At 47.3% G+C, this 16,784-nt stretch overlaps 1 protein-coding gene across 1 annotated transcript in view; it reads right to left on the bottom strand.

Annotated features, from left to right (window-relative positions):
- Window positions 1-16,784, bottom strand: part of sdk2b (sidekick cell adhesion molecule 2b) — a 196,894-nt gene that overhangs the window by 19,619 nt on the left and 160,491 nt on the right. Inside the window, exons 2-20 of the mRNA XM_053414337.1 lie at window positions 16,053-16,189; window positions 15,365-15,512; window positions 13,974-14,114; window positions 13,117-13,298; window positions 12,280-12,395; window positions 11,055-11,250; window positions 10,528-10,626; window positions 9,171-9,362; window positions 7,191-7,312; window positions 6,961-7,070; window positions 5,684-5,834; window positions 5,363-5,600; window positions 4,292-4,407; window positions 3,952-4,141; window positions 3,366-3,464; window positions 2,605-2,799; window positions 1,877-2,078; window positions 1,590-1,693; window positions 654-724 (exon numbers count right to left, since the gene is read on the bottom strand). Of these exons, the coding sequence (XP_053270312.1) occupies window positions 654-724; window positions 1,590-1,693; window positions 1,877-2,078; window positions 2,605-2,799; window positions 3,366-3,464; window positions 3,952-4,141; window positions 4,292-4,407; window positions 5,363-5,600; window positions 5,684-5,834; window positions 6,961-7,070; window positions 7,191-7,312; window positions 9,171-9,362; window positions 10,528-10,626; window positions 11,055-11,250; window positions 12,280-12,395; window positions 13,117-13,298; window positions 13,974-14,114; window positions 15,365-15,512; window positions 16,053-16,189 (2,809 nt within the window). The remainder of the gene's footprint in view (window positions 1-653; window positions 725-1,589; window positions 1,694-1,876; window positions 2,079-2,604; window positions 2,800-3,365; window positions 3,465-3,951; window positions 4,142-4,291; window positions 4,408-5,362; window positions 5,601-5,683; window positions 5,835-6,960; window positions 7,071-7,190; window positions 7,313-9,170; window positions 9,363-10,527; window positions 10,627-11,054; window positions 11,251-12,279; window positions 12,396-13,116; window positions 13,299-13,973; window positions 14,115-15,364; window positions 15,513-16,052; window positions 16,190-16,784) is intronic.

Here is a 16,784-nt window from a genome sequence, read left to right as displayed (position 1 = left end):
TTATTGAGTTTTTTGTTTTCATCCTGTTTCACACTTTTCAAACAAAGTTACCAAGGGCTTTACAAATGAATCGTATTAATATTATTATCATTATTATTATTAAGTTGATCCCTGTGGAGCTGATCTCCACTAATAGCCTCTAAACACAGCATGTGACCCTTAACGAGGTCTTACACTGTTAATTTTCACCTCAACAGACATTTTACTGTTGTGTGTCTTTGTTGTAAAGCTCCACTTCATTACCCTGTGTCTGCTAATGTGTCATCACTGAAGAGACTTACTGTAAGTGAAACAAAAATAAATAGAGCTCCAGAGGGAGTGAGCTCATCCTCAGGTGAGTAACACAGAGAAAACCCCCCCCCCCAGGTGGAACATGAGAGAGCAGGCCCCCGGGGGGAGGAGGGAGGGGAGAGAGAGAGAGAGAGAGAGAGAGAGAGAGAGAGAACAAACATCTCTCTATCCTTGTAAACTCTACAAGTGTTCTCCATAAAAGTCAAACTGTGGCCGGGCGCCTCCTGTTTCCCTCTTTACGACCTGTTAATTCAGGTGAGCGTGTGGGAGAGGGTGTTTTTTATTAGAGAGAGGAGTCAGTAAGTACAGCCCCCCCCTTCAGACTCTGACACGATGAAACATAGAGAACCCCCCCCACTCACCTGCCAGCGGATCAGCACTGACGTGGTGGTGTGTGGTGTCACCGACAGGATGGCCGGCGGCTCGTCGGGCGCTGAAGAGACAGAAAGTGAAACGAATGAGCAACAACAAGTTCACCCCGGCAAAAAAAAAACTACACAACTCAAGATGCTTTGTCTGCGGGGGTGCAGTGTGCAGTGGCCTTCACGCAGCGTCAACACACAACAGCACCAGACGTGACCAGGCACCAAACAGCAGCTGGAGAGATCAGTGGAGCCAAAGTTTTCTTTTTAGTCGGTGAGAGCGACTCTGGGAAAACGCTGCCAAGGTTTCACCGCTGCCCTCTCGTCTCGTGGTGACTCAACAGGGGGGGGGGGTGGGAAGTCATGCAGACAACACACTCTGCCTTCACAACAACACAACACAGAGCAAAGCCAAACATTTTGCTCTTTGTTTTTTTTACACGCGTGTTGATATTGAACCTTTTCATATAGATTTAATATAAACATAACTTTGTACTGTGTATTTAAGAGACATATTTAATAGAGAACCTTTCATTTTTGAAGTCATAGTTTGACATTTTGGGTTAGCCAGTGAAACAAATCACTTCCTCTAAAAACACGACCATTACTTTCACACTAAGCAGATGATTAGTGAGTTTTAAAGGCGCTGGTAGGTGGAAGTTTAAATCTTTAACCTGAGCTCACCAGCCTCTGGTCATAACCTCATAGAGACATTAAAGGAAAAACATTATGCTCATATGGTTCATAATTGTCCTTTGTGTTTTTAAAAGAAGGTTTTTACTTTGAAAGACACAAAAAAACAACATAACATGAAAAGGCATCGTATGTTTCCTTCCTTCAGATCTAATTCTGATCATCTAATCTAATAAGCAAATCTCCTAAAATGTCAATATATGATCAAACATCTCCATTATGAATAAAGACGTCCACTCTTACCGTCCTGCAGAGTCGTGATGGCTTCACTCTCCTCGCTGTACTCGCTGTCTCCGATGTCATTGGTGGCTTTCACTCTGAACTGGTAGGACGTGAAGGGCTTCAGCCTTCGGGGTGGAGACACAGGACAAGGACATTCATGTTTCTAATAACTCATACCATTCTTTATTTTTCTAAACTGAACCAAATACCCATGAATTCATATTTTTGAAGTTATGATTCTTGCCAACTATCCTACAGCTGTAATGAGGTGGGATGGGAATGAACCCCCGGCCGGTCCCCGTCTCTACCTGGACACGATGTAGGAGGACGCCTCGTGGTTGACGGAGGCCGAGTGGACGGTCCAGTTGCTCTCAGGAAGCTCTCGGAGCTGAACTGTGTAGTAACGCACGGGGGACAGCCCGTCGCTGCCCGGCTCCCAGGACAGCAGCACCTGACGGGCCTGGACGTCCTTCTGGGGGACGATGGGAAGGCTGGTGGGCTGCGGCCGGGCTGGGAGGGACGGACAGACAGACAAGAGGCGTTGGACGAGAGACAAACTCATGCTGCAAGGATGGAAAAGAATGAGAGAAAACATCTGTGGCTCCCGTGAACGGTTTCTGACAGATATGCACTTTTTGCTTATTGCTCTCTGCTCACATTTGCATTTGCTGTGTCCCACAGACGAGGACGTGAATAAGAGCAAATGTGACGAATGCAAAGTGTCCGATGAACGATAGCTGCAGAGTAAACAATCGGCCCCGAGCGCCTGGAGGGAAGCAGATGGACTGATCTGCTTCCCACAAACACCCAAAGGGCAGAGAACACATCTGCTTACTGGACTGTTAACTGGGAATGAACTCAACACAATGGAGACAAGTCCCATTACAGTGATCACACACCTGGATATCTGCTCTGAGAACCTCAGCTCACCTTCAAAACATCATTAGAGAGATAACCGGTTTTATTTTGACGTGTAATCAATCCGAGCCTTAAATCTTTGAGTGGAATGTGAATTTTAATTGGAGGTTGTGTTTACCTCTCTTCTCGGTGGTGACCACCAGGGCCTCGGCCGCCTCGCCCCAGCCCTTCCTGGTCTGCGCCGTGATGCGGAACACGTAGAAGGACTCGGGCTTCAGGTTGGTCACCGTGTACTGGCGAGCGCTCGGGCTCAGCACGTCCACCGTGGCCGTGTTGCCGCTGGTGGAGTTGAGGTGGTAGGTGATCTGGTACGCTGGAGAGAAGAACCAAACAGATCTCATCAGAGGAAGAAGCTCGGTGGTTTATTAAAATCTCGGACTGAAAAATTAATTTTTAGGAATTTGAAGCATTTGTTGTTTGTGCAGGTTTTTTTTTTTTCTCTCCTAACAATTCGATGAAGCACAAACTGAGCAACAAGCAGCTTTGTCTTCCAGCATCTGCTCCTTTGTGCCTCTGTCATATTATTCAATTTTAAAATACATGATCTGACGGATGAATAATTAATCAAACGCTCACAAGGAAATCCCCGATTAGCCAACAACAGAATCCAACTCCCTTTACAGCAGCGGTGGAAAATAACAAGATCTGATTTCCCTATACTACTAATACCAAGTCCATCAAGTTGGGGGGGGGGGGGGGGAACAAACACACATAACAAAAAACTATTTAGCAGTTGGGAGTCATCAGGAGTGACAGCTGTGGGCCTGATGAGCCATTAAGTCTAAATGAAGTAAAACTACGTGTGCAGGGTTTTAAAAGAAGTCACAGAATTTGAGACTGGATCATAGAAATGAAATGGATTCTTTCTATTTGACGAACCCAGTATGATGCCGTTGGGCTGAGAGGGGGACTGCCAGATGAGCCGGACTGAGGTGGTCCTCACTTCAGGGAACAGGATTCCCACTGGAGGTCCAGGGACTGAAGGGAAACAGAAAAACAACATATTCAATACGACTCAAGATGTCATGATTCCCAATGTGGTGAGAAGAAGATTCAAGAAGATCACCATGAAAACAAATATGTACTTTTCCCAAGAGCCATGACTTGTTAACGGAAACATATTCTCCTCATAGTCAGGTTCTTAATTTTAATTTGTGTTAATACTTGAGATGATTTACAAGCTTTTCTGCTCAGAAAACACTTTTCCTCAAACTGTCCAATGCTGCAGATCCTCAATATTAATAATTCACTGCAGACTTTGGGCTTTGTAGCTTTGCAAACTTTTAATATACACAAAAGAGCTGTAAACAAAGAAAGGAAAAGAACTGAAAAAGCCTGATAACTCTCCTTTAATGTTTTCAGACAAGAAAAACTAACCACATTTCATATCAGAGGAGAAATTACTTCAAAACCCCTGCTGTCAAGTGTATTCACATTTCAAAAACGATAATATTGTTTCACCCACCGTCGTCCAGAGTCCTCTCCAGGATGTGTGGTGAGCTGGGCCGCCCGTCTCCGATCCGCGTGAAGGCCTGGACCTGGATCTCGTAGAGCACGTACTTCCCCAGGCCGGTGAGCTGGACGCTGTGCGTGGCGTTCCCCTCCACGGTCCAGAAGTGGACGGCGCTGTCCGAGTCCTTCTCCTTGTACACCACCTGATCCGGGGGGACACACAGGGAATTATAAAAACAGGAGAGACGGTCATAGAACGTGACCCTGCAGCTTTGGATACGTCCTCAACTAATTAGATGTGTTTAACTGCTTTGTAAATAAATGATAAGTGATGATAAAAAGCAGGAACAGACCTTGTAGCCCAGGATGAGGCCGTTCCTGTCCGGCTCAGGGACCTCGAACCAGCGCACCAGGATGCTGCTGGAGGTGGTGGCGAAGGCCGACACGTTGGTGGGTCCACAGGACGGGACTGGGAGACACAGACAGCAGAGAGAGGGACATTACGCCTGAACGGTCCATTGTTTGCTTTACATTCTGAAAAATGCATTTGCCACGCTCCCTCTGTGTGTGTGTGTGTTCACTCTGTGCACGTGGGCGTGCGACAGACAAGGCTGGTTTGAGGGATCTGCTACGCTTGTATCACTCATGTGTGCACGTATAGAGCCTTTGATTTCCTGGTGCACCCCTCAGGGGCTGCAGAGGGAAAACAGAGAAGGGCCTTGGCACTCGTCCCTGGACATAATGCGCTGATTCCTAAGAATCTGCCTGAGCGAGTGGAACAGAAAAAGAGAGAGAGAGGGAGCGAAGGAATTCCACATTCAAGTTATCCATGTGTTCTCAATTTCCCTCAGACTGCTTCCATTCCTCGCTCGACCCGGCGTCTGGGGCAGACTGAGGCGGAGAGAGAGAGAGGCGGGCGGCTGAGGAGGAAGACTTCAGGCGTCTGCTCACAAACACACTCAACATACGGAAAAGTGTAAACCGTGAATCTGCTGTGACTAATAATGTAGATACTCCACTCAGACTTGGCAAGAGTAGTCAAGCTTTTCATTTAGATAAAAAAATCCAGTTTTAGAGCAACACTGTGCATCTTATAGCAGCTTCAGAAAGAGTTTGTGTGAATAGGGAGAACGTTTCCTCTTTCATTCCCACTCCTCCTCAGTCGGTTCCTGTTCTATGTCACTTGTGAGTGGGTTGAAAAGTAAAGCTGAAGTGTAGATCAGTTAAAAAATACTTAAAAACCAGAGTTAATCTTCAATATTCATAAGGAAACATTTGAAATATGAATAAATCTAAACAGAGTTTGGTGGAAAAGAAACACTTCAGTGCTCGAACACGTGGGATCTATGTCTTATTCCTGAACTTATAATGTTTGGATTTTTCTTTTATTGATTATCTGATCAGAAACAAACAGAGTGACTCACCAGACTCTCTGGTTCTGCCTTTCACCGGCTGGCTCCAGGGTCCCGTCCCGATGCCGTTCACGACCTGGACCCGGACCTCGTACTCCGTCCACTCCTCCAGGTCCTCGATGGTGAACTCTCTCTCCAGCCGGTCGCCGATGATGTGGATCAGCGCTCGGCCCAGTGAGCCGGCCCGCGAGTACTGGACCCTGTAGCCCACCTGCTCCGCGTTCCCGTTGTATTCCCATTCAGGTAAAGGCTGTACAGAAGAACAGGGACATTCATGATGGGTCGATTCAGAGATGCTGATGAACACCTGAGGCGGATCAAGGTGGTATTTACCATCCATCGCAACCAGAGGCTGGTCTCGCTGGCGGTGCGCAGGGTGACGTTGGCCGGGGCCATGTCAGGAGGAGCCGGCAGCGTCTGGATCCTTCTGGAGGGCTGACTGGGAGGACTGGTTCCCACTATGTTCACCTGACGCATCCGGAACCTGGTGTTTGGAGTTTAACATTATTAAAATGCACCATCCTGGAAAAAAGGATAGTTTACTGTGAACTGAAAAATCACGGCTCGTAATTTCCATCCTCATACGTGAGGCTTATTGCTTATGAAGCCAGATCACGGCGCTGAATATCAATATGAATATGAATATGAATATGCTGAGTAGAGAGGCTTGTTTTTCAAAAGAGAGAAAAATCATCCGGTGTGAATGTGAATGTTTACCTCAGCTTTAATGTAAAGTGGCAGCGCCGGGGCTGGAATGATGAGAGCTACAGCGGCTGAGGCTCTTTGGGGATCGACTCTGTGAAACGTTAATTGGTTGCGTTGATTGCGATCGTGGAAAACTGGCAGACTGCACGGAGATAAAGATCTCACGCACACTGGGAAATTATTATAAATTCACACTAACCCCGACAAGCTCGTATCCAAAGATCCAGAAAACGGAAAAATAGGATAAACTCCTGGGAAATGAGGAAATGAGTGTGTTTACACCTTCTACCTGTTGTTTGTCACAATGTGCACGTGTTTCATTTTCAGGGTTTTCAAGCAGTGAATAAGAATTTACTGTAAAATCATGTCTGACAAGGTTATTCTTAACAATAATAATGTTCTGTGTTTTTGTGTGAACTATCTGTTGCTGTGGAACTTATTGACTTAGTAAGAAACTTGACTTCACTTCATTTGGAGGGTGACTGCCATGGAAACTGATGAAATCTAGCTTTAGACTAATATAATATAATATTTCATTTTAAAATAGTGTTTTAGACAAAAACTAAACTCCAGTCGTATATTCTGTACAGACAGGAGGCAGATTGTCTTCTCTGCAGTTGGAGATAATACTCAGAAAGTAAGAGAGCAGGGAATTCTTCTCTTGGAGCAACACCGAGGTGGAACTGTGGAAATAAAGTGTTGTAATCTGTTATCCGTGTTGGGTTTACTGCTGGGAGTCCACTGGTGATGGATCAGAACCAGTAAGGAAGGGAATGCGTCTCCGTTTATCCCGTGAAGACTAAAGTGCAACCACAGAGTTTTTAGAACTCAAACTATCAGCATTTTAAAAGCCAGACGGTTTAAAACCATTAAAGTGGATGTACTGCTGGTTCCCAGTCGTCTACCTGTAGAAGGTGTAGGGGTTGAGTCCCGGCACTTCCAAGGAGCGGGCCTCGGGCTCGTTGGACACCTGGTGGACCGTCACCCAGTCCTCGTTCTCCCCGACCACACCGACCTGAGACAAACACAAAACATGAGGGACTGGAGTCAGCAGCGAGCAGAAGAAGCACTCAGCTAAAAAAGGAAATCAATCAAATCCATAAATCGTATTTGTCTCAATGTTTTGAATCCTCACCTGAGCCTCCACCTGCCAACGGGAAATGGACGTCTTGCCGTCGTACCCGGGTTTGAACTGGAGGGTGACGGAGCGCGGGCCTATGTTGGAGATCGCCATGTTGGTGGGGGGGCCGGGAAGCTCTGAGAGGAACAACAAAGAGAGAGAAGGAGAAATGACGCAGGGAACAAAACAAATTATACTTCCATAAGCCTCTTTTTGTTTTGCTGCCTCGGGGAAGGCTTTGCTTGGACGGGAAAAAAAAATCCATCTACAGCAGCACCCCCTTGTGGCGGCACAGATACTGCAAACAGACTTAATTCCCTCCCTCGTGTGACACACAACTTCAGCCGAGACGGCACAACAACAACAAAAAAAAGAAAAAGCAGATTAGATTTGGGAAAATGTGCTTACACTCAGTACACAGGCGGAGACAATGTCATGAATGTCAATTACACTGCAGTTATCTGGAGATACGATTCAATCTGATCTCCCACTGTTTACACTGGAGCTGAGTAAACAATAAGAAGCCCCCCCCCCCCCCCCCTGCAAAACCCTGGAGGAGGAACAAATCTGGAAATTCCAAGAACAGCAGGGGGGGCGATTTTGTGCATGTGAATGACATTGTCTGTTTGTGTGTGTGTGTGTGTTTGTGGTGTTGTTTTTTTTTGTGCGTCAAGGCAGGTAAGTGCCACCGCAATGAATAATTAATTCTTCATCCCCCCCCCCCGCCACCCTCGTAAAGCTTCCTTGAGATAAACATTACACCAACCACAGCCCCCCCCCCACGTGTTCCAAAGCCCAGTAGAGTTCACATTAATCCTCGTTTGAAGACATTAACGTCAGGGAAACTGTGACATATTGGACAGTGGACAGAGGACCTAATGTCCAAAAGACACAATCGCTCCCGAGGGGGACGAGACGGCCTAAATGTCCACGTGGATTTCTGACACTAATGAAATGCCGATCGTTCATGTTTTTGGTGAAATTACCGACTCTAAATCATTTTTGCGTGACCGATAGACGAGGTGGGCTTTAAGCGTTTAGGAGGGGGAAATACGCGTTTAGCCAACACGTGCACACCCAGTGGGATTAATCACTGGTGTGTGTGTGTGTGGGGGGTGGGGGATTAACAGCCTGTCATTTCACAGCTTTTCACAGAGATCCGGGGCTCGGGTAATTGACGTGTGCTTTGTATTTCCTCGTTTCTGCAAATATGAAATCATTAAACACTGTAATTGTCCGTGATGCTCTCCTGGGAGCTCTCGTTCTGTGGATGTACGTATGAGCATGGGAGGGGGGGGGGGGGGCTCCTTTGATGTCCTGTCCCAGATGAAAGGAAGCGAGGGCTGGTTTCATTGTGTCTCTGGCGCCAGACGACACAAACGTTCACCAGGTTCAGTGTGAAACAGTAAATACGACGGAAAGGGGAGGTTCAGCAGCCCCCCCCCCACCCCCCACCCCCCCGGCTATTACACATAAAAAGAAAAGCTCACATAACAAATTAGAGATGTGAAGTTTAAAAGGAGTGAATTTATGATGCAGAAGTTTTGGGGAAACAGAGGATCCAGGACTTCTGGAGCTTCAGAGCTTGATGCTCTTTTGATTTTATGTTTAGAATTAAAATATTGATAAGTTCAACTCTATAGAACTGCAACACTTTATCTGTGTATGAAAAATACTGACAGAAATCAAACCGGTTGTTTTTCACATGTAAAGTTCAGTGAGCATCACAAAAGTCCTTTTTATTTTGAAGGTGGAGGCAGAAGTCTCTTAATCTGGACAAGGGACCGTGTGGCTTTACATTTCTAAGAGCTCAGTGAGAAAATGAGCAAGTATTATAAGTTAAATATAATATATTTGGGGGGAATTTGGTCGTTAAGTTATTGGAAACATTTTGGAACACAATATATAACATATGTCTGGCCTTTTTTTTTACATTTTAGTGAAGAATTGTTTCTATTTGTATCGTTGTGTGTTGCTTATCGTGGGGTCACCGACCTGGTGGGACGCCGGAGGAGATGGTGGAGGACGACAGCTGACCCTGGCCCTTGGACGTCATGCCGGCCACCTCGATGGTGTAGGTGGTGAGCGCGGTGAGCCCGGTGACCCTGTACTCCAGGGTGACGTTGGGCAGGTAGTGGGTGACCCTGGTGTTGGTCCGGTTGAACTCCTCCCACGATATGCGGTAACCTGCGGAGGAGAGAGAGACGGAGGAAACAAACAAATTCACCAGCGTCTCTCGGCCCACATGCTACAGGGCGAGCTAACAGAAATATTCAATAAACTTCATCAACAATTGAATATAGCTAATTAAATCAGCCTGTGATTATACCTCCTCCCGCCCACTCCTTTCCCCCCCACCCACCGAAACACACACAAACTCACACACACACATCCTCACCCTCTCAAAGTTAATGTAATTTGCTCGTTGGCCAGCAGCTCTTTTCATGTGATTGCAGAAGGCATTAGGGCCGCATACTTCTTGCCAAATCAATAATTTCACATGGCATGCCAGTGTTTGTCTCCTGGGAATTAGCGGCAACATTAAAATGTTTTTGGAGAAACACTTTTTCACAATGTGCTCCTAAATCCCAGCCTCGGTAAACGCTTGAATATTAATGTCACTAGTGAGCATTTTTGTTTTCTCCCTTAACTCTTTAAGTTTGTGCCGAGAAAGATCTTTAATGAGGATGTTTTGCATTTACATCCCCGGACTGGTGGGAGAAAATATTTATTTGTGTGATTTTACAAATGTTCTTGCTTTAGTTTATTTCACCGAACAGGAATAACAGATTTAATCTATGCAGCAATTTGATTTTTGAGTAAAAAGAAGCTTTAATTTATGGGACAAACTCAAAATTGAGATAAAAAACAACGAGCGAAGGGTTTTTATAAGAAGCAGAATCAAAACATCTCTTTGGCTAACCGTCTCCCTGAGGAGGTTCGGATGGGACCTGTCCCCCCCCCCCCTCACTATACTTCCCTCAGCTAAGACTTGTTATGTTTTAAGATAAGGAGTTTTTTTTTGTGGGAAAAAGGAAACTGCCGCACGGCTGTGTGTCTGAAGCTCCATGACCCAAATAAACAACAAATAATAAAGAGGAACTTTCCCACGTGAACCCACCTGTGGAGATAATGTGTGGGGGGGGGGGGGGAATCACCGAATGGGGTCAAGCAGCTGTTCAAAAAAGCTAATTACAACTAATTCCTCTGATTGGTCTCTTTGTGAATCCACTGGGCACCATCTTCCTCTTTGCCCTTTACCAACTCACACATGTTCATGTTTCACGAGGATGAACAGTTTTTCTCAAGATGTCCCAGCAGAGACTTCTAGAATCAGAAGAGGGACTTTTACCTGTGAGGACGCCATTCTTCTCCACGGGCACGCTCCAGCTGACCTTGAGGGACGTGTCCAGGATCTCGGTGAAACTCAGGTGACCCACGGCACCGGGAGCTGGAGGGGGGGGGGGGGGGGGGGGAATAAGAATAATGAGAGAGGCCAACGGGCAAACTGATCCACTTAACATGGAGCCGGAGTTTGGTGCTGATCAGCAGGGACATCGGACTTGGCTCCAAACCCGGCGACAGAATTTGCAATTTAAAATGTGTTTACGGACGAAATCGGCAAAAACAAAGTAATTAATTAAAAAACTGCCTGATGACAAGTTGAGGGAAATGAAGAGTTTTTAAAGCCTAACGAGTCTAAGGGACTTAATTCCCAATTACAACAATCCTGTCTGGATGCAGTAGAGACTCATTCATTAGCACTTCTCTATAATTTTTGTTCTGCATGAATTATAAATCTCGCCCGGAGGACGTGTCACTGGGAGACGCTCGTGTCCCCCTCGCCCACCAGGGGGACAGACAGAAGAAGTCACTCACTGTCCTCGTGTGTCCTGGAGGCTTTGGGCGGGCTGGGGGGGCCGTCGCCCGGCGTGGTGAAGCACAGCGCCGAGGTGTGATACTCGGTGAACTTCTTCAGACCCGTCACGTAGCCCACGTGGACGCTGTCCTGGAAGTTCGGTCTCACCGTGACCATCGACACGTGCCCGTCCCGACCGGGCTCCCAGGCCAGCAACTGAACCAGACACACAAAAGATCATTACCACAGACAGTCAGAGATATTATTATTGAGGAGGGCACCCCCCCCCCCGGAGAGCTTCTGACTCGGAGGGCAATGGATGCGAGAGGAAGCGAGCGTCACGGCTCGAGAGAGAGAGAGAGAGGAATGATGGCGTCCTATTAGGCATGTTGATAGCGGCGCGTACAGCAGCTCATACAAATGGGACCTGGATCGACCAATCAGGTGCTGAGGGTAATTAGTCCCCCGTGGCATTTCTTTTTTTTCTACTGGGTTCGTTTCCAGGTTCCAGAGAAGCGAGGGAGCTTCCAGGGAAGAGAGAGCTGCTGAGAGGACGTCAGGGAGATGGATGTTTGACTCTCTCTCCCTCTCTCACACTCTTTTCTCTCCATCTAATTCTTCCTTGTGCCGTAGTAGTTTCGATCACCTTTCACTTTCTCCGTTCCCCCCCCCCCCCTTTCTCCTCACAGCCGCTTAATTCTCTCCCTGGAGGAAAAGCTGGTATTTAAGATTCAGATTCCGTAGTGACTCCCCCCCCCCCCCGACCCACCCTCTGCTGAGTAAGGCCTGTGAGGAACCATTGAACACACAGACGAAAAGAGAGAGAGGGGGTGAGAGAACCTCGATGATATAATGAAGTCTCAATTGAGGCGGTGGGAGAATAGAACCGTCCTATGGATGAGGCTTTACGAATCCCCCGTGGGCTACATTTGTTTCGGGGGGGGGGGGGAGTGTACACAAGAGACAGCGGGATGGACCACGTTCAACAGCCAGTGACAAAATAATGAAGACATTCATCATCACTCGCACACGACTTCAAACTAAAACACGTGAAAAATGGCTGCGTCGATAAAGAGGATGACCCCCCCGACTGACAGATGGAAGAACGGAGTCCATCCTTCACAATGGCACCGAATGTCCCCCCCCCCCCCCCCCCACCCCCTCGGCTCAAGCTACAACACGCCGCCCGACTCCACAAGTCCTCCCTCTGACAGCTCGGTCGATGGGCGGCTGATGGCCACTGACCTTGTAGCCCTGGTTGATGCCGTTGATGAACTGGGGGTTGGGGGCCATCCAGGTGAACCGGATGGTCGTGGAGTTCACCGGCTCGGCCTGCACGTTCCCGGGGGCGATGGTGGGCACTGGGATGGACAGAGGATAACGAAGAAGAAGAAGAAGAAGAAAAAACAGTTGTTAGAGGCTGGTGGAAGTCTGTGGGGAATCTGTTCTGAGGTCAGTATTGATTGCCAGCTGCACGGGTGAGAGCACCGGCTGCCATCGCTCTCTGTCTGGTGACACCTGATGCCTGAGCCTGCCTGATGTGTGAGCGGCGTATGGATCTGAGGAGGATGTCACACCTCGGGGGGGGGGCCTTCATAAACACAGGTCAAAAGGTAAGTGGCTCTTAGCAGGACAGTTCAGCTAAAGACGAATGAACCAGGAGGTTTACCAGCTGGTTTGTGTTGCTGCAGGATGTCAAATATCAGTCCTGGTTCGCTTGTGTGTTTGATTTAACCAACAAATTACCATAAAACATATAATTTTTATTTGGTAACAGGTCAGGAAAGATCCCACAGAATTCTGACTTTCCTTAAAACTGCGATTTTGACATTTTCACTGATTTCCCAGGGAACAATAAATTAATCTAGTCAGGCACATTTAGGGAACTCGTATCTATAAGTGTGTTGAGGCAGCTTGATTGAATATAAGTGGAGTATAGGGCCCTGGGGGGGGTTCATGTGCTCTAGCAGGAGTCGCTCTAGCTGGGTGTTTTGCCCTTTAAAGACAGGGGTATAACTTGAACACATATAAACAAAGACTTATCCAGAAAACAGTCTGTAGATCAGCTGATATCTGACTCACCTCCCTGCAGCGTCCACTCCGTGACCTTGTGGCTGAAAATGCCCAAACCGGCCCCGTTGTAGGCGGCCACCTCGATCTCATAGTTGGTCCAGATGATGAGGTCCTCCAGCAGCAGGTTGGTCACCTCCGGGCTGGTGATGTTCTTGATCTGGTAGTCCACGGGCAGCCCGGTGAGACGGTACCTGACACACACACCGGCACACAAAGCAGAGTTTCAGACCTGCAGTACCCTGCATCTTCTGCTAGGGGGAGACAAAGCATCAGCAAAAGAGAAAAGCAATTAAAAGCCCCTGACGAGTGATGTCTGGAGAACACCTGCTGTTTCATTTGGATGGAATAAATAAAGGACTCGCAGAAAAACCAAAGTAATTACATGTTTACATGATTTACAGTCAGTCTGGCATATTGCTGACTCCCTCCTGTCGGAGTCAATAAAGTTTTTTGAAGTCAAAACAGTCATTAAAAATTTTAGTTTTCTGTCAAACTAACTGATTTTTAATTGCAGCGGTGTTAAGTGACACTGTCGGGGGTTCTGCTGTGAAACATACTGCGTTTGATTTAAAGATAATTAACTAGAACTTGTGTGTATTGTGTGGGTGTGTGTGTCTGTGTTGTGTAGATGTTAATGTTGTTTTTAAAGTCCGTTCATGTGTGAAGTGCAAATACAAGTTTTGAAGGTTGGAAATGAAAAAAACATAAATCCATCAATCAGGAACCTGGATGATTTTCTCACATATATTTAAATTTTTCCACTTGTAAAGACCAGAGCGCCTCCTTTGATTCATGATAAAACTGAATGTGTAAATATGTGACTGGAACGTAACCAGTAAGAAGTGGACGTGTAACTGGGATCTCACCGGACGGTGTATCCCCTGAGGATGCCGTTCTGGTGGCTCTCTGGCGGAGGCTGCCACTGGATCATGATGGACTGGTTGGTCCGACCACTGGCGATGACATTCTGAGGGGGAGCACTGGGGGACTCCTCTGGCAGAGCAACACTGCAACACACACACATAGACACACATGCATGCACACACAGAACGTTTACTTTCAGCTCAATTAGACGTAAACATCTGGATCCTTTCAGTTGAAGGACAAATCCTCTGGTTTTTCTATCTTGAATGTTTCTAACGCTGGTTTCAGACCAACTCTGGAGTTTGGACATTTTTCTTTTTATGTGAGAACGCACGTGGTGGCCCCCTGCTGCTCTACGTGGACGCCCCCCATCGCCTGAACTTATCTGACATCATTGTGTTGTTGTGAGTGCGTCTGACCCACACAAGCTCCTGCTGCGTTCTTCATATGTGAAATGCAAACCTCCAGAAAAAGGTCCCGACCCGATCATCCAGATGTTTTCCCCAGTTCACACGTGAACACAGACTAAGTGTTTCATTTCCTTTTCATTTAAAGTCTCTGACGGTTCCTTGTTCACCAGTTTGCTCCTTAGAATATGTGAAACGCTCACATCACATACACCAGTCAGCAATTGCTGGTATTAACCTTATGGCTCATCAGTGTATATTTAACCTCATGTACCACCCTGAGTGTCTTGGGGAGACGATGCCTCATGATGGGAGTGACATCACCGCCACTGCTCTGCCCCCCCCCCCCCCCCCCCCCTACAACCCACAGACAGAAGACGTTTCCAAGTCTGAACATCGCTCCCTTGCTTTCCTGTCTAAAAACGAGGCAGTGACACGGCATGATGTTATATAAAATCATCGGGGGGGGGGGGCTGGTTTCAATCCAGTATAAAGAAGCAGAGGCGGCTCAATGATAGGTTTCTCTTCTTAACGGCAATATCACAGGATGGCGGTGTAAGAGGAGGCTGGAGCTGGTGGAGGAGGGTGTGAGGCCAAACCTGATCTCACCTCCAACCTAAATCCCCCCTGCGGCTCTCAGGATGTGTCAGCCAATGGGTGTGTGTGTGTGTGTGTCTGTGTGTTTACATGCGACTGCGCGGGTTTGTGTGTGTGTGTGTGCATCCTCTTTGGCAGGCTTACATGCACATCCCTCTTCACTGACTCTTGACTGAAGGGATCAGTCAAAGCGGCCGACTAGGAAACAGATTTCACCGTGAACACAATGAGCGACTGTGAGGTGGTTACAGGTGAATCTATTTCTTCACCGACTGTTTTCTCCCGGCAAACAACGAGCTCGTGAATCGGGGGGGGGGGGGGGTTTGGTGACTGGATGAGAAGCTGCTGCCCCCCCAGAGGGTGAATTCTCTATCTGTCTATTAGCTCACCGCTCGGTCTCCTTGCTGAACTGCCCCTTCCCCACGTCGTTAACGGCGCAGAGGCGGAACTGGTAGGAGCGGGCGGGGATCAAACCATTGACCGTCACCGCCTTGGACTCTGGCTCGATGTTGGCCAGCAGGATGGCCCAGGGCGCATCTGGGAGGAGGAATGAGAAACAGCATATTAAATTTGACACCTTGCTCTACATGTGCACGGATATTCTTCATCGCTATGCTAACGATTCACCTCCACGCCACTTAGAATATTTTTGATAAAAAGAGAGGAGTCAAATATTTCGAGTAATTTCACAAATATTCATGAAGGATTTTCACTTTCATGCCTGAAATCGTTTTGTAACGGAAGGTCACATTTTTTAAATTCAGATTCATTAAAAAAAAAGACTCTTAAGAATAAATTGAAGTCAGAGAACAAAGTGCTGCATTTATTCTGGAGAGCTTGTTGAACAAACTTGGTGCATGTGGAGCCGTACAGGGAGTTATGATGATGGACTTTATTAATCAGTATAATTACCTCCAACTATGAGGTTTGAACCAATTTCTCCAAGTCTGTCTGGTTCTTACACAATCTTTTCAAACGCTGGGATATTTATGATCCAAGCGATTCTGGAAATATCACAACTTTATTCTCGAAATCTCTGTTTTGTTTCTCTGCATGAGTAGCAGAAGAAAGACTTACTGTTCTCAGAAACCTCCAGGATGTAGCGGATGAGGGGACTGTTGCCGTCGAAGGGTTTGGCCCAGGCCAGGTCGATGGCTCTCTTCTCCGACTTGCTCAGCAGAGCGGTGGGGTTCTCCGGGGCGTGGGGCAGCTGCCTGCAGAGGAGCAGCACCACAACCCAGAATGAATAAAACAACCTCCTCCTCCTCCTCCTCCGGTGAATCCTCCGATGGGCCGCAGAGTTCCAGGGCGTTTTGTTCCTTGTCATGCATGAATCTGAAGTACAGCTCAATGTCTCATAGCGTCAGAGAGACATCGGGTGGACAGGTGACGAGAATGAGACGGGACAGGACGGCAGAGACGGACACGCGGGGAAAAACAAAATGAGTCGCGTGTCTCCACAGGGAAGGAAACGGGCCGAGCGGCACAAGGAGACGGACGGGAGGAGAAATGCACCGTGACGTGAACGGACGAGGCCGAAGCCGGGGATGGTTAATTCATTCGGCCATAAATTCAGATAAGCACGAGGCAGATTGAAAGATAAACCTTATATACAGACAGTCACAAGGCAGGAGGCCAACAAGATGGCCAACACACACAGAGACAGAAACAAATCAGTCAGTCCAACACAAAGTTAGTCTCATCCATATTAGATTCACCCTCAGTGAGTCACTGTGTGCACAAGAACAACAGTCACATGGTGAGTGTTTGTTTGAGCACAAGAGTGTGTTTGTGTGTGTGTGTGTGTGT

The sequence above is a fragment of the Pleuronectes platessa genome, chromosome 21 (genome assembly GCF_947347685.1).
Source record: "Pleuronectes platessa chromosome 21, fPlePla1.1, whole genome shotgun sequence".
NCBI lineage: Eukaryota > Metazoa > Chordata > Actinopteri > Pleuronectiformes > Pleuronectidae > Pleuronectes > Pleuronectes platessa.
Note: the sequence above shows the minus strand (reverse complement) of the source record. Positions and strands in the feature narration are given on the sequence as shown.